This window comes from Ascaphus truei, chromosome 15 (assembly GCF_040206685.1).
Source record: "Ascaphus truei isolate aAscTru1 chromosome 15, aAscTru1.hap1, whole genome shotgun sequence".
Classification (NCBI taxonomy): Eukaryota; Metazoa; Chordata; class Amphibia; order Anura; family Ascaphidae; genus Ascaphus; species Ascaphus truei.
In genome coordinates, this window is record NC_134497.1 from 27,574,416 (window position 1) to 27,592,515 (window position 18,100).

General features: G+C 44.0%; 3 protein-coding genes across 3 annotated transcripts in view; all 3 read right to left on the minus strand.

The window, feature by feature from the left end:
• LOC142466729 (uncharacterized) overlaps nucleotides 1-8,035 on the minus strand; it is a 142,464-nt gene extending 134,429 nt beyond the window's left edge. The window contains exon 1 of the mRNA XM_075572073.1: nucleotides 7,934-8,035. The gene's annotated coding sequence lies outside the window, so the exon portion shown is untranslated. The remainder of the gene's footprint in view (nucleotides 1-7,933) is intronic.
• LOC142466734 (uncharacterized) overlaps nucleotides 1-18,100 on the minus strand; it is a 455,555-nt gene that overhangs the window by 308,913 nt on the left and 128,542 nt on the right. The window lies entirely within an intron of this gene.
• On the minus strand, nucleotides 20-18,067 carry LOC142466366 (uncharacterized). The gene is made up of 8 exons (XM_075571218.1): nucleotides 17,988-18,067; nucleotides 16,411-16,560; nucleotides 6,118-6,298; nucleotides 2,661-4,068; nucleotides 2,004-2,309; nucleotides 532-609; nucleotides 84-166; nucleotides 20-46 (listed from the first exon to the last, which is right to left on the minus strand). The coding sequence occupies exons 4-8, from the start codon at nucleotides 3,292-3,294 to the stop codon at nucleotides 20-22; spliced, it is 1,128 nt and encodes a 375-aa protein (XP_075427333.1). The 5' UTR covers nucleotides 3,295-4,068; nucleotides 6,118-6,298; nucleotides 16,411-16,560; nucleotides 17,988-18,067.

The window sequence follows — 18,100 nt, forward strand, 5'->3', positions numbered from 1 at the left end:
ACAATTTTTCCCTCAGAAGCTACAATTGCATCGTATGTCGTATTTGCTGGACGATTTGCCGGTAAAACAGTTTCAATTGGAACGTCTTCATGGTCACTTGCTTCTATTTGTGTGTGTATGGCGGTGGCGTCATCATCATCATCATCATAATCCTCTTCATCATGTTCTACAAATAAATGTACAAATTATTAAATGTCATGTTAATCTCTGCTGTGTTACTATGTAATTGTACTGTGTCATAAGTAACAACTAACATGTTTCCATACGTTTTATAACCTCACATTAAAAACTACCTTGACTTAAGAATAATGTTTGGACTCAGTATGAAATATGAGTGAATGAAAACTTGCTGTAAACTCAAAACTCCTACATGATAGTTAACATCACTAACACAATACAAGTTGCCTTACACTTCATTTTCACTGACACTAAGTAATCCTATTTAAAGAAGATGTGCAAAACAAATAATGAACATGACAACATAACATATAGAAGAGCACATATTATATGGCCACCAACTGATACACTCACCTTCTAGGTGTGTTGAGCTGGCTGACCCAGGTGAAGACACTTGTTCAGTCTCAGGTGACACATGTCCTTCAGGGGCAACTATATATAACAATAACATAAGTTTTACATTTACATGTGTAAATATTGAACAAACAGTTATTGTATGTTCTGTATTTATGAGTATCTAACAGCATCATTTCCTTAACCCAAAATGTGTGTGTGAAAGTGAACATAAATAGTTGTAATAACAATGTACATGCCTGTGTACTTAGAAGTTTTGAGTTCCCTAACATACAACATACTATGGTTCTGCAGTAATGCGTGAGGAAAAATACATTAAATTAGTACATAAAAATCATATGTTGTGTAGTGATATCAGTATCATAATGTACATAACTATCATGAGATGACCATTCACAATGGTTATCATGAAGGTGGTCATATTGCAAAAAGTGTTGTTTTTGGTAGAGGATATGTGTGGTACATTAATATAAGATGTGGCACACATGAATGTGGCTGTGACTAAACAAGACAAGACATGCAGTGTGTGATAATGTGTCGTTGATAGTAGTTCAACTATAGATATGAGTGAACTAATGTGTGACGTACGGTTTGATAAGTAATGAGTTGTTGGGGCATTTAGTAGCTAAAGTGAAGCTTTCAAATGAGTGTGATTAACTTCAGTTGTGCTAGTGAGGTTGTAAGAACGGTTTTCCCTTCCCCAAAAAGCCTAATGAGCCACACCTTTCAATTACTTGAAACAGGTGAAAATGGTGTGAACTAAGTTGCCCCTAAAATGAGGCTGTAATTAGTGTGTGTGCTGAACCCCACCCCCTCTGTTGAAGTGTATGCTGTGATGAGATATTAATTGCAGCTGCTTTAACACAATGGTAGATGAGCTAAATAGTCGTGTGCAGTTTTGAAGTTATGAAAACAATGACATAAAATATGATACGTGTGCCTCATTATGCTGTCTGTATATGACTTAAAGCAAAAATGGACCTTTTCATAAACAACTATAGATGTGTTAGTGCAAGTGATGTTTGTAGGCCGTTGCATGCAATATATTTGATGCATGCTTAAAATAGGCAGTAATGTTATGTTTGTCGGAGTAAAATAAATAAATACACAATAATATTCTACATATTTCTGTTCTGTACCTGTAGCTAGTAATAATTTCTGATTAACATGTGTTACACATGTGTACTACCCTGTTGTTCCCCATCTTCGCCCACCATCAATTGCTTCCACTGCAGCAATGCATTTTGGGAATTCACATGTAAATGAGCACGCAATGGCACGTGCTATATTAGTTACTGCTTTTAGTAGGACTACAACATATATGTCTATTTAGATATATATATATATACAGAATCAGACATATACATATATAGATGCAGGTATGCTTATATTGTGAAGACAGTATAAAAAGCAGTGTAACTATGCAAAATAACTGTAAGCAACGACACGCCTAGTACAGTAATATTTCTCACCTGGTGGAAATTGTGAGGGGTAAATTCCTATATCACGGTCACCAGGTAAGCCTTCCACGACGACGGGAAGTAATTTTGCCCGAAGCAGCTCCTCCAATGGACTTAATATGAGACGTTGTGGTGTGGGCCCACCTCCAGTGCCAGTAGCATGCACGCGTTGGTGTTGTATTTTCTTTTTCAATTTGGACCTAATATCATCAAATCTCTTGTGACAATTCCGCTTGTCCCTCACATGATTCCCACACGCATTGACACCAATGACTATTGTGTCCCACATTTCTTTTCTGCTTGCTGAACTTGTCCGCCCTTGAAAAACATATCAAATATATGAGGTAAATGAATAATAATATAAGCACCAGTTTCCTACACTGCTAGCTGTTCCAAGAGATAGCAAACATGCTGTTTTATGTGTAATATGTGAAGCACATGAGCATTCACTACTAAACCTATACATGTAAGCAAGGTTGCATTCATATTGTATGCAGTTATGGCAAATTGACCGCCTGTGTTTAGTTGTCCTTGTAAGGCATGCTAAAAAGCTGTGTTTCCAGACTAATTAACATAGAAAGATATTGTGAAGCCATATTTGCATATGAACAAAACTCAGATGACCTAGGATCACATGTATTTGAATAATAAATGTAAATGTACACTTACCTAGTAAATGTCCATATATACTGTCATAGTGCTCCAGAATGCCAGTGACAAGAGCTGTATTTTCCTGGTCATTGAAGCGAGGATTACGTGGCTTCTCCACACGTTTCTTCCGAGCAGGTTTAGGGTCAGAGCTTGGCTGGTGCTGACTGGACTCTCCTTCTTCCAATGGAAGAGCCTCCAAAAGCTGCCCACCAGCAAGCACGCCACCACCATCCACCCCATCAGCAACTGCGCCACCAGCAGCACTCCCAGCACCAGCACTCCCACTCCTAGCCCCAGCACTCACACTCCTAGCACCAGCACTCACACTCCTAGCACCAGCACTCACACTCCTAGCACCAGCACTCACACTCCTAGCACCAGCACTCCCAGCATCAGCACTCCCACTCCCAGCAACAGCACTCCCACTCCCAGCACTCCCACTCCCAGCAACAGCACTCCCACTCCCAGCAACAGCACTCCCACTCCCAGCAACAGCACTCCCACTCCCAGCACCAGCACTCCCACTCCCTGCAACACCACTCTCACTCTCAGCAACATCACTCCCCTGAACAGTACGTTCACTCCGACGCGTACTCCCACGAGTAGCACTCCCACTCCCACCAGCATCACTCTTCCCACGCTTTGCGGGCATACTTCCAGCACTCACAAAAAACAGACAATAAATGTACAGCCAATCACACGAAACACTTCCACATATAAAACAAGACAAAGATGTAAACAAAACAACAATGGACAAAGCTCACCCAATACACAACAAGTCTCTCAGTCAATATGCAAATCTTCAAACAGCCAGCTCTGTGCGTCTCTCTCTCTCTCACTCCCAACAACACAGAGAATGATTAGCAGTACACGTTGCCTTTAAATATGGCGCGCAATCCAAAACATGCTTGTTTCGCCTGATTCAGCAAGATTTGTGATTGGGCAACCTATCAGCACCGCGCCACGCACGCCGATACACCTGTGTGTGATCGGCTAATCATCGTGAGAGTGGGCGGATTTGTTTTCGGGTTGATTTTGAATGTATTCGGCACTTACTGCATACGGAGAGGAAAAAACGCCAATAACATGACTAATCGGTAAGATTGCCGATTTCACATAATCGACGCTTACTGCATGAGGCCCCTAGTCAGACTCTTCCCACGTTCTCCAAGATCTTTTCCTGTGGCAGCAGCTAATATATGTCTTTTGGAATGAGAAGCAGCTTCATTGTTTATTAATTGCTTTGACTGGTTGAAAGATGCATTTGCTGTCATATTTATTGGAATATTGCAAGATTGTTCTGTCCTCATTTTTTCCATATTCTCATTTGGGTGTTTGAACTTCAGATGTTTGAGGCGGTAATCCTGACTGCTAAAAGCAACCTTGCAGTGTTGGCATGGGTGGATTATTGGTGCTTGTCTTTGTACTAGACGAGACAAAAAAGTCACTGTTAAACAAATTGTCTTACAAAAGATCATGCAGGAGAGGTAAGTTGGCATATCACAAAAAGTTCAGGATGAAAGTAAACTGTAGATGTACATTGTAAAAATGAAGGGTCTAGCATAACATGTGCAGAATATGGGCAGGGAGACTAGATGTAGTGGATCATACATTTAAAGTGGATCATATTATTTAACGATTTAAAATGGAAATCTCACTAGCTTCAAAACTATCAATTAAAGTGGCAGAAATCTTTTCAAATCCTTTGATAGATAGTAAGTCGATAGTTTCAGTTGTGAAGGTATAATTACAAAATGTTTGTACCATGAATAGAATATGTGTCTCATTAGGAGCTCACATATCAGTCACCGGGTGTTCCCGTTACCACACCATGTACCAGGTCTCTAATAGTTATAGGATGACCCAACTTTATGCTAAATCTCCATTGTTAAATCAGGAACCAAATGCACAATTATTGTATTTGAACATATATACATATACAATGGTGGCGGGGAGAATGCAAACACAAAAACGATGCAAAATCATGGAATCTGATTCCAAAAAAAGGAAGCATTCATTACATGGTACATCTACCAACTCCCTTCATTACCTTAGCGGTCAGCCACTGAGGGAGGTTATTAATGTATTTTAATATAATTGATGTATTTATTTATTACTGGTTTACCATTTAATTGCCAATGTGGATATCTGGGCCCCTCATTGAGAGGGCCTAGTTATCCACAGTGATGATCAATGGTTTATGTGTAAAATGTATTTTGAATGTTCTTTTTGTTTTGTTTTAAACGTGTATATATTTTTTGCTAATATTAAAAACCACATTTGTCTAATAGTGATATTGGGCATTAGTCTAGAAGAGGGGCGAAGGTAGGGGATGTTGGTGATGACATAGTTTTTCCTGGGGAGGGTGTTTAGGCTTCTCGTGGGAGGGAGGGGAGAAATGGTGGTGAGAGGGGTTAACCCCTTAATTACCTTAGCGACTAGAATGGCAATGCTTTACTGGCCACTAACGGGGTCAACAGGGTTAGGCAATGTTTTTTTAAATAAAGTATTAACCCCTTTGGTGCCTGTGGTATATCTTGGAACCACAGGCATGAAACGGGTTAATGTTATTTTGATCATAGGTTTCTGTAATAATAGACATTACAGAAGCCTGTGATAGAAATATTAACCCAATGCGGTAACACATTAACGGTCGCGTTAATTCCCATATCGCGAGATTGGCCCAAATATCGCACCCAGTAAATAATTGCCACAATCTTGATATATAACACCTTAAAATTGTGGTAATAACACCCGTTAGTTTATTATTTCCCAGGGTGCAATATTAACTCCACTTCAACAGAATTTGTTGCATCTGAGCTGTAGTGTTTTGTTTATGCCTTCGGGACAAACCAAGAACTAACCATCCTTTACTAGCCACAAAGGTTGCAAAAGGGGGTAGGTAGTATAATGTCATGTTTATATTAACCCGTGTGGTCAGCTAGTCGTGGAAACCGATGACTAGTTGACCCGTGGCCTACTAAGGGGGTTAATATGTACTGTAATGTATTTTAACAACTATTTTATCATCTATTCCATGTTGGTTTAGCTCATCTTGCCTATGTATATAATGGCCATAATATATATAGGAAAGACAGGTCTAATGACATCCTGGAGTAGGTGATAAAATATTTGCGGTATTTCTGCCGTTCATCCTGTTCCGATAAATATATAATATGTTTGTTTTGCATTGGATCTGATGCTTTTAACGGATCCGATAATAATTGCTTTATTTTTGGCCCTACAACGCTGATTCATTGCGCGATAATAAGGCACTTCTTTTATGGGCAGTAATATGGCATTTTTGGTTACCACAGCTTGATGTATCTGGCCCTTTGACTCCAGTCAGGTTTAGTGATATTAAATTCTAGTTGACCTGTAATGGTGTATGAAGATCTATCACTATTTGTAATTTAACATCAGTAATAAGACAATTGAGGTGTAAAAACCACGTAACACACATATTCCTGATTACCTTGTGCTTGCACGTTACTTTTCCACAGCGTACCCCCTTGATACCAAGCTCTTTCCCATATTCATCTCCATACCAGACCAGAAGCTGTGTGTGTGGGGGAAGGTCTGTGCAGGTTCTGTAGTAGATTTTCTTCTGGTACTGGAATGCCACAAGGTCCTCGTTTCCCACACAATTTACAAACCTAAAATTGGGACAGTTAGTGAGGTCTCAAAGTAATGTCTATTTTATAAAGGAAGAGCTGAAAAAAGATACAAGTTGTTTATAATGTGACTTGTCTTTTCTTTCTTCTCTACAGTTTTTGAGGATAACAGTAGTTAATGGAGAGCAATGTATATACGAAGTACCCCCAGTTTGAAAGGAATGGGAGCAACAGGCCACACCAATGACTACTTTCTTATTACTTAAAAAATAATAAAAAAACATTGTTGTATTTAAAAAGTCCCCGACAAGATGACACAAGGGACACAAAGGTGAGTTTCTTCCAGTGGAACTAAACAGAAAGTGGGTTTGATGTAACAAGGTGTTGTAGCAGGAATGTGTTCCATTAGCAACCTGAGCTTATAACAGGCCCTGGACTGATTTGGAAACTGGACTATAGAAAAAGCCTTGAACCACAGTCTAATGAGGTAACAATGTCAGTTTGGGCTTGAAACTCTCCCCTGTCATGGCCACGCCGCTGCCCCCCTCCAACCACCCCCTCCCAAGCATCCCATTGCTCCACATAGACCACAGATCGCGGACCCGTGCACGCGCTGCCATGCAGTCAGTCGCGGGTGCAGCAGTGACCACTGGGGCTGTAGCCTGAGGCTACAATATGGGCAGCAATGGTGCTGAACAAGGCTGTGAGGAGAAGACAGGAGTGAGGGGAGAGGTGCAAAGAGCTGCTGTGATCACATGCTCATTGCCATTTACTTGAGTGGCTGTTAAAGTGCAATTGAGGCTACTGCACTTAAGGGAATCTAGTGTTTGGTAAACAGAGGAGGCAAAGTGTATAAGGAAAAATAACCCCCTGCAGATCAGTACCTGGGAGGCAAATAAAGGGTGTGGGAGGAAGAGGGATACAGAACACAAAGCAAAAGAAACACAGTAAGAGAAACCATGTGAGACTGGTAACTCTTCTCTTGAGGGGATATAGGGGAAATAATTTAACAAGCTGTTTGGGGAAAAAATAAAATTAATATTTCTGTTTCTTCAGTAGTTTTGGGAGGTTTTGCAAGGATTTGGAAAGACAATAAGTGATGGTAATGGTCACAGAGTAATAGTCTGGAGAATATAGATGTGGTATTAGCTGCCCAGTAAACTAGGTAAAGTAGTGTAGGTGACAGCAACCAAAGTTATCCATAATGTCAACAGCTGCCTCTGGGTAAATAAGGCTTTGAAAAGTGTGGCCCTGCGTTCCTAAGACGGGGAAAGACTTGTGTGGGGTGAGAGGAATAGGAGTGCTTAGGATAGCTAGCAAGGAGAAAATGCTGATTGTACAATCTCTTATGGGTTTGTAATCTCAGGATTTATTTAAACTGAAGCAGAGTAGGAAAATGGTATTTAAAGGGGCAGTCCCTCCTAGGAAGAAAGTGAACAACAACAATGGCATATTTAATAGGTTAAATGTAGCGAATTGTCAAGTTAAAAAACCTGTCCCAGACAACAAGGGGTGCATTCTCAGCACTCAGCCCCGTTCTGGCACCCGGTGTCTCAGACACTGTGTTTCAAAGTCCTCGGAAAAAACATCGATTTTGTCAGTGCCACAGACAAACTTGTTAAAACTGTGGTGATCCACTTGGGGAATCACTGGAGATATATCTAGCACACATCTTACTTGTACAAATAAAGTCAATTGACGGTGCTAACTGGATCAGGGAATGTCCTGCAGGTCCCATGTAGTAACACGATTAAGAAGATGATCCTGGCACTCGGGCTTTGCAAAAAGGACATTTATTTCCAGCCAAAAATCTAACGTTTCAACTGCACATGCAGTCTTTCTCAAGGTGAGGGCTATCATATACACACAAAAACAAACATATATGTACCTTGTTGTGCTGCGCTTTATCATGTGACCTGATGCACTTTTTAGCATCTTGTCACTATGGCAATGGAGGGGAGGGCTACTTAGGCGCGTGGTGTGCCGACGCTGAGCCGCGCACATGCGCCGGGCACAGAGGTATGTGCGACGTGTTGCGCCCATGACATCACGGTGGAGTCCGATTTTCGCGCCGGATCATCAGTTGCAGCACATCAACTTAGGTCAGGTAAGGGGGTATATATATATTTAGATTTATAGATTAGATATAGATTAGATATAGATTTATTCACAGCCAAAAATCCAACGTTTCAACTGCACATGCAGTCTTTCTCAAGGTGAGGGCTATCATATACACATAAAAACAAACATATACATATACAGTTTGCTGTTATCAAATGCACTAACGTTCCAAATTCTGTTATGTCTAAATATATTATAGTTCTCAACTACATTGCACCAGATATCAACTTGATTTAATGACACCTATTGAATTGAACACACCTGTGAGTCATACAATGTTTATTGATATGAGGGACTATTTAACATCAGACAGCCCATTTGGTGTCCATCCCCTGATGAAATCCGCAAAGGCGGAAGAAATGCGTAGGGACGGTTTACATTGTAACTACGGTGGCTGACCTGCCTTGGCACCAGAGAGAGACCGTGGAGACGCAAGCAAAGTCCTTCCGGGTTCCAGTACCACATGCGTGTGAGCAATGGCGGACGCACGCTGCTGAGAAGCTCCTGACAAGTGGTTGATATCCACCCTGGAGAAAAAGGCGTTCTCAAATACTGGATAAAGAACTAATCTGGAGATTGCAGAGCGGAGGTGACCGTGGAGTCTTCATTTGGTGCATGGGCAGGTCCCATAAAATGCCTGTTTTTATCAGACAAATTGTAAGTGTGCATTTGTCTTGTCCATGATTTATTAAAATGTTCATCTGATTTTACACAAGGATCGGGTGCTTTTTCTCTTTTCTTTTTCTAATAGGTACTATGGGAACTTGGTGAGCCCAAGAAGAAGAAGCCTGGACCTTTGTTTTATTCATTCATGGACTTCATTTGGACTTAAGTATTTTTTATAGTTCATTGTTTGTATTTTTATGCTATATTTTGCAATATATATTCAACAGATTATTGCATTATTCTTTTTCACAAATTTTTTTTGTTTGGTTTTTATATGTTTTTTCATGTATATTACATTTTTTACATTTTTTCTTATATAGGCAAGCACTAGTTGGTTCATGTAACTATCTTATTCAATATTGGTATTTGGTGCAACATTTTGGCACACGTCACCAGCAGGGCAGCAATTTGGGTGTGCTGGAAAAAGGTGCACTGTCTTTAAAACTGTTCATATATATATATATATATATATATATATATATATATATATATATATATATATATATATATGTTTGTTTTTATGTGTATATGATAGCCCTCACCTTGAGAAAGACTGCATGTGCAGTTGAAACGTTGGATTTTTGGCTGTGAATAAATCTATATCTAATCTATATCTATATATATGTATATGTTTGTTTTTATGTGTATATGATAGCCCTCACCTTGAGAAAGATTGCATGTGCAGTTGAAACGTTGGATTTTTGGCTGTGAATAAATCTCCTTTTTGCAAAGCCCGAGTGCAAGGATCATCTTCTTCATGGTGATCCACTTGGGGGACAGCTTGCTCTCCGTTGACAGAGTGAGGCGACACTTGTCCATGTACAGCTCCCAGCATCCAAATTCTCTCATCGGCTGTAGCTCTTTCCCCCCATGAGGCAAGAAGTGCAGTGAGTCCAGGGTTAGCGAGTCCAGTAGCCACGGGGACTATCCTTCCCGCACCCCCAAGACACAGTCCTTCACCATTATCCCGGTGAGCACAACCTCCCTCCCCATCTCCTTCCGGGGCTGGAATAACCTCCTGCACCCCGAGCTGTAGTGTGATCACTGTGCCTTCAGCGACAGGCTCCATGCCCTCAGGATAAGCGATGCCTGCTTTATGCCGTTCCAAATCCACCTCCAGTTGCACCTTTGACCGACCAGCTGTCGATACGCCATAACCCTCACACCGGACAACGATCCGGGCACCATCCCAAGTCCTCAATCGTCCTGCTCGCTTGTCCATGTTTCACCCGCAGGCAAAAAGTTATGGGACAAAGGGTGACTGTATTTTTTCGTACTCTTGCAAACCGTGTGTATGCTACCTCTTGCTTTGGGAGTTTGCAACTTTTGAGTCTCCCTCTATGCTATAGGATCCCGCAGGATACTATACCATAGGCTCAACCAGATCCCGCCGCTGCCACCAGAAAAAAGCCTGTCACGGTAGACCAGAACTTTTAACACCAAAATACCCAGGTTCTTTGATTGGGCAAAACAAGAGATAAAATAAATTGTGATTTATTTACAGAAATGAACATACACAGCTTGGTTTACAATTACAACGAAAATAAATATACTTTGGAACTGGGATTCAAAACTAATCTTTCCTAGTTGAAAAACAAACAACAAAATAATCCAGGCAACTTTTGCTTCAAGTAGCTTCTTCCTGCTGGAGTCTTGTAACTGGACACTTGGCTTCTGAGAATCTTAGAGGACTTACTCAGAGCTTGGAATTCTTGGACCACACATTGAATCTCAGGTGAATCTGTTACAGCATGAAGACTCTGGTTCCTGATGGGCTGCACGGGTTCTTATAGGTTTAACATTCCTATTCCTAACTAGTGCAGCTTAGCTTCTCCGTGGGAATATTTCCTTCCCCCCCATTACGGAGTTGCCAATACTTTGCAAAGCTGGCAGAGACGGGGCTTCGCGTTCTGCTCTGGGCATGTGCGAACTTTGCACCTTGGCAGCTTAGCATATGAGCACACAGAACCAGGGGGTGAGGGAGAGCAGAGAGCGAGAAAGCAAGGGAAGAGGGGGAGACGAGAGTTTGTGTTATGTTAAGAATTGGAAATAAATACATTTGGAAGTAGTAATCATCCCCTCCGAACTGGGCATTCCTGGCCAAATATGCCCTGGCAGTAAGAGTTGAAGGGCACAAGCAAAGCCCCAACCTCTATACACACAAACAGTGCAGGGCCCACCTCTATACACACATACACACACTGCAGCACCCACTCCTGTACACAAACACACTGCAGCACCCACTCCTGTACACAAACACACTGCAGGGTCCACCTCTATACACACACACAAACACACACTGCAGCCCCCACCTCTATACACACAAAACAGACTGCAGCCCCCAGCTCTATACACACAAACACACCCTGCAGCCCTCACCTCTATACACACAAACACACACTGCAGCCCCCACATCTATACACACAAACACACACTGCAGCCCCCACATCTATACACACAAACACACACTGCAGCAGCCACTTCTGTACACAAACACACTGCATGGCCCACCTCTATATACAGAAACACACTGTGTTGCCACCGTCTATTGAAGGCTAACCCGGAGATAATTTTTTTTAGATCTTTTTATTATATATTTATCTTGCTTATGGATGTATCCTCCCCTCCAAATGCGGTCAACATGGCTGCGCGACGTCACGTAACGCACATTGCCATAACACCGAGACGCTCCGTGACGTCACGCGGCATCAAGTTGACATAACGAGACGCATTATGGCGCTGAGGCATCACGTGTTGTCACATTGTCATGGCAACATGTCACCGCCTGACGTCAGTGTCTCGTCATGGCAACGAGGTGTGTCACGTGATGTAATTTGTTTTATAAATAATTTTTTTAATGTGTCCCGGTTTTTGATTTTGAAAATCTGGTCCCCCTATCCATAATGTCAACAGCTGCCTCTGGTTAAATAAGGCTTTGAAAAGTGTGACCCTTCATTCCTAAGACGAGGAAAGACTTGTGTGGGTTGAGAGGAAAAGCAGTGCTTAGGATAGCTAGCAAGGAGAAAAGGCTGATTGTACAATCTCTTAGGCCTCGGACATGGTGCCTCCAGCCGCGCTCCTCCGCGCTGCTGCTCAGGCCCGCCTGCTCAAGCAGGAGCTTTTAGGTGTTCTGGCAGGCGAGGCATCGAGCGCGCTTGAATGGCGGGTGGGAATTGGGGCTGTTTGCTGTCACGTGCTGGACCTCCACTCCCCTCAGCGCGCAAATTTTAAATGGAGCGGTCTCCTGCAATTCCGGAAGCGCCTGCTAAAACCGCACTCATATCTAATGCAGGGGGTAAGTGTGCTGGCTCAGCGCGGCTCAGCCTATGGATTTCTAATCTCAGGATTTATTTAAACTGAAGCACAGTAGGAAAATGGTATTTAAAGGGGCAGTCCCTCCTAGGAAGAACGTGACCCAACAACAATACCATATTTAATCGGTTAAATATAGCGATTTGTCAACTTAGAAAACCCGTTTAGCAAACAAAAAATATAACTCTTCCATAGAAAACAAAGTCATTATAATGTTATTAGTCAAACACATACATGTTCCTGGAGAAATACAGAACAAGATTTCTATCACAATACACAAATAAGTAAAATAGTTATAGTAACCCCTTGAGTGACGGAGGGGTCACGTGATCGCTCCCTCACTGATGACAGAACGGACGGGGAGACCCCCTCCCTTCTATCCCACGTAGTGATAGATCCGTCCTGCCATGCACAGGATCACAGAATGACATCTTCCCTAGGAAAACCAGCAGGATTACTATGACGTAGCTATTACATCATGGGGCCAGATGCGGTGACATAGCAGCTACATCAAAAGGGCACCCAAAGGGTTAAATGGTGATTTCATCCTTTTCAAGGAAGTAATGTACTCCCAGTGATTTCATGTTTTCCCGCCGCTAGATTGGATTTAAAGCAGCAGTTCAAGTTGCCTTTAAAAAATAAATAAAATATATGTTACCCTTCGATATGCGCATCAATGCAATCCCAACACCGACAAGTGATTAGCTAAGTTGCCGATCAATCTGATCTCCTCTCGGAGATCTCCTCTCGGCAAAGATACAGCTCGAGGGTTCAATAAATCACTGTGTAATGCAGTAAGTGGAACATATATCTATATTCATATGCGTTCCACTGACGTGTGCTCGCTCCTAAGCCCTGGTCCTGTCTCATGGGGCTTCTCCAGCAGCAGAATCTCCATGTCGAAGTAAGTATTGTGACTTGAACTAAACTGGTTTCTGGGGTAAGGTCAGCCTCTACTATTAACCCAGATATATGTGGGTGGATATACCAGAGACACAGGTTTAAATCTCTGTCACTCTGGCCCACGACTGCTATGGATTCTACTATTCTGTTTATCCCACTTAAGTCTACTCAATTATTATTATTATATAGCCTATGTGCCTGTGTCAACACTATCTATAATAGGAGTTATGTCTTTTAATCTATATATCCCTAATGGTTTGTAGTTTGCCTTGTTATCTTATGCACAGATAAATGTTTAATAATGCTGCTTTTGACTGTAAGCTCATAACATTGAACCATCTTTTAACTTGCTCCTTTTCAGCTTTAACCCTTTCGTTTTGGCAGAAAAATCATCTAAGAAAGAAAATATCAGCACGGCTGCTCCCAGCTCTTCAGAATAATTAATAGTCATTAAATATCCTTTATGGCACCAATATAGTGCATACATGTTGCTTCAATTTACTGTTACTTAAGTGAGAGGCTGCGTCCATACTGCAGCCTTGTGGAGGCGCGCGGAGGCTGAGGGAAAGCAGGTGCTTTCCCTGGCCTTAGTACGCGCGCCGTCCGGGGGCGTGTCTATGGGCGGGCCAGTGAGGCCACGGAGCTGGTTCGCCCTCATTGGGAGAACCGCTCACGTGACCACGCGAGAAATCATTTTTAAGTGATTTCTCGCACATCGCGCGCACGCCATATAGACGCTATCACTGCCTTTAGGCAGTCTGATCGCTCAGCGTGCAGACACGTCCGCGCGGTCTGCCTATCTATGGACGCAGCTTAATTTATGCAATTTTACTTCTCCACAGTTCAGCAAGTATGCTGAGCTGTCCGTGTTTGATTATTTTGTTATTGGTTTTCCAGGTTGCTTGGTGACGTGACATCATCAGCATCATATGACGCTGCGATGACGTCAGACGTCAGACATCAACCAGGAAGTACTGAGGCTGCAGTGGCTGCCCGACTGTAAACACAGGTGATAGGTATGAAGTGGATTTTGTAAACCTTAGGGGTAGGGTGACCAGATTTACAAAAGTAAAAACCGGGACACAGTAAAAAAAATTTTTATAAAACAAATGATGTCACCAACTGCGCCCCTTCTCCTTGGTCTCTCTACCCCGCTCTGTCCCCCCTTCTCTCACACACACACACACCTTTCTCTCTCCCTCCCCCCATATCCCTCTATTCTCGTTCTCCCCACCCCTACATTCTCATTCCACCCTTCCCTGTCTCTTTCTTCCCCCCATTCTCTCTTTCCCCCATTCTGTCTCTCCCCCCCTCCCCCCGTCTCTCTCTCTCTCCTCCATTCTCTGTGTCTCTCTCTCCCCCACCCCATTCTGTGTGTCTCTCTCTCCCCCATTCTTTGTCTCTCTCTCCCCTCCATTCTGTCTCTCTCTCCCCTCCATTCTGTCTCTCTCTCCCCTCCATTCTGTCTCTCTCTCCCCTCCATTCTGTCTCTCTCTCCCCTCCATTCTGTCTCTCTCTCCCTCCCCCTTTCTCTGTCTCTCCTCCATTTTCTGTCTCTTTCCCCTCCATTCTCTGTCTCTCTTCCCTCCATTCTCTGTCTCTCTCCCCCATTCTCTGTCTCTCTCCCCCCCATTCTCTGTCTCTCTCCCCCCCATTCTCTGTCTCTCTCCCTCCCCCTATTCTCTGTCTCTCTCCCTCCCCCTATTCTCTGTCTCTCTCCCCATTCTTTGTCCCTCTCTCCCCTCCCCCATTCTCTGTGTCTCTCCTCCATTTTCTGTTTCTCGCCCCCCCCCCCTCCCATTCGGTCTGTCTCTCTCCCCTCCATTCTCTGTCTCAATCCCCCCATTCTCTGTCTCAATCCCCCATTCTCTGTGTGTCTCCCCCCATTCTCTCCCCCCCCCCATTCTCTCTCCCCCATTCTCTCCCTCTTCCCTCTCCTCTCCCCATTCTCAGTGTCTCTCCTCCATTTTCTGTCTCTCTCCCCCCCATTCTGTCTCTTTCCCCCCCCATTCTCTGTCTGTCTCTCTCTCCCCCCATTCTCTCTCCCCTCCATTCTCTGTGTCTCTCCCCCCCCCCCATTCTCTGTGTCTCTCTCCCCCCCCAAACTCTCTCTCTCTCTCTCCCCTCCATTCTGTCTCTCTCCCATTCTATGTCTCTTCCCCCCCATTCTCTGTGTCTTCCCCCATTCTGTGAAACCCCCCATTCTCTCTCTCTCTTCCCCCATTCTCTCTCTCCTCCCCCCATGCTCTCTTCCCATTCTCTCTCTCCCCCCATTCTGTCCCCCCTCCCTTCCCCCCATTCCCTCTCTATCTCCAATTCTCTCTCCCCCATTTTCTCTCTCTCTCCCCCATTCTCCCTCCCCCCCATTATCTCTCTTCACCTCCCTCCCCCCCATTCTCTTCTCTCTCTCCCCCCCCCCCATTCTCAGCTCTCTGTCCCCCTATTCTCTCTCTCCTCCCCCATTCTCTCTCTCTCTACCCTCCATGCTCTCCCCCCCATTCCGTCTCTCCCCCACCCCCTATTCTCGTCTCTCTCTCTCTCCTCCATTCTCTGTGTCTCTCTCTCCCCCACCCCATTCTGTGTGTCTCTCTCTCCCCCATTCTTTGTCTCTCTCTCCCCATTCTCTGTCTCTCTCTCCCCTCCATTCTGTCTCTCTCCCCTCCATTCTGTCTCTCTCTCCCCTCCATTCTGTCTCTCTCTCCCTCCCCCTTTCTCTGTCTCTCCTCCATTTTCTGTCTCTTTCCCCTCCATTCTCTGTCTCTCTTCCCTCCATTCTCTGTCTCTCTCCCCCATTCTCTGTCTCTCTCCCCCATTCTCTGTCTCTTTCCCCCTCATTCTCTGTCTCTCTCCCCCCCATTCTTTGTCTCCCCCCCCCCACTCTGTGCCCCTCTTCCCATGCTGTGCCCCTCTCCCCACACTGTCTCTCCCCATCCTGTCCCTGTGCCTCTCTCTGTCTCTCCATGCTGTGCCTGTGCCTCTCTCTATGCTGTGCCTGTGCCTCTCTCTGTGTCTCTTCCCATGCTGTGTCTCTCCCCATGCTGTGCCTGTGTGTCTCTCTCTCTCTCTCTGCCTCTCCTCATGCTGTGCCTGTGCCTCTCTCTGTGTCCCCCCCATTGTGTGTGTGTGTCTGTGTCCCCCATTCTGGACCATACCTGCATGGGTGGGGGAAGCCATCTTGAGCCCTGGCAGCAGACACCGGAAGTTCTCACTGACACTTCCGGGTCTCACTGCTGGGCTCCGCAGCTTAGTCCCGGTCCCTGCTCTCCTCCATGGATTGTCTGCTCTCTGCTGCCCCTCCTGCTCTGATGGTCAAAAGCGGAACAGCCACAAAAAAAACAGAATATTTTACAGCATGCAGGGCAGCCGGGCAGAGACTAAAAAACCGGGACAGAGGTTAAAAAAACGGGACTGTCCCGGCTAAACCGGGACACCCTACTTAGGGGGTATATATACTTGTTAGTTTCACTCATAGTGTGTCTGCACGTGTTACACAAACTGCCGCCGCAGCTTGAGCCTCCTGAGTGGTGTCCGGCAGCTGGGACCAGCTGGGATTTTATAATCTAACCACAAGGATTACCCAGTATGGGTTTTTCAAGAAAAACTCTGAAAGGGTTAAATAGGTTGTCTAACCAGGCTCTATAAAAGTTGTGTACGACTATAGAGCTCATTACTACTGACTAAGTACGTCACGAAACGCGTAGAATGGAGCTATCCCTGTCCGTGAGCAGAGGCACCAGGAGTTCGGCGCCCGGCAGTTATGTCATCAGGAGACAGTGTGAGGAGTCGCGAACGGTGGAGAGCAGTGCAACACTGATCCCAGCTGCCGGACACCACTCAGGAGGCTCAAGCCGCGGCGGCAATTTGTTTCGTGCAACACGTGCAGACACACGGTGAATGTGTTTTTTTTTTATATCTGTGTGTATTAATAAATGTTTTAATCAGTACTACACTAGGTACTTTTTATTTCACTTTATTTTGGGAGAATCACGCATTGTTGGAGATCTTGGAGAACAAATGCAGGTGTGGACCTGATCAAGCGCAGGGGAGAGGATTAAAGATACTCATTTTTTGCCAGTGATCAACTTCATTCCTGTAAGTAGGCATTTGTCGGGGTGAAGCATGCCCCATAATCAAAGGTGCTGCTCAATGATTTGTCCCCTTTATATCCATAGCAAACACAGTTTGGTGGAAAGAGAAGTTCTAAAGCCATCGACGTGGCTAACAGGACTGATTTTCATAACCATATACTGGACAGGTATTGTACTGTTCTGTGCCTGTGATTTGCTTTGTGTGTTCAAGTTCTGTATTTGACAAGTTTTGGAAGACTTGTCTGTCTTGTCCCTAAGGCTGCCATTTCTTAAATCTTGGACTGATCTATTACACTCCTTTGATTGGGAATATATTTCAATGCTTTAAACTTGTTGATATAAGAGTTGCCCATTTATTTTTGGGAGAAGTTATTAAGATCAAACCCACAGTCAGTATTATGTATACACGTGGGGTTTCTGTATTTGGGGTCGGTTACATCCTTCACCTTTTAGGTATAGCTTTATCAGTACACTAGGTACGCTGCCCAACAGGTATTTTTAGGCTAAGCGCTTTGTGTAAGTAAATAGTTATTATTGCAGTATAAGGTGTATGGTCTGAGGAGAGGATGTGTCTGGCCTGAAACGCCACGTGTTTGCATATGATTTGCTCTGATGCTTTGAATACAAAGTAAGTTACTTACAGAAAAGGCTCCTGTGTGCTTCCTGCACCACTTTATTTCTTCATCTTCTCTTTCCCGGAAGTGGAGACACTGACTACATCCAGGTCACAGCTCTGTGTCCTACTGCGCATGCT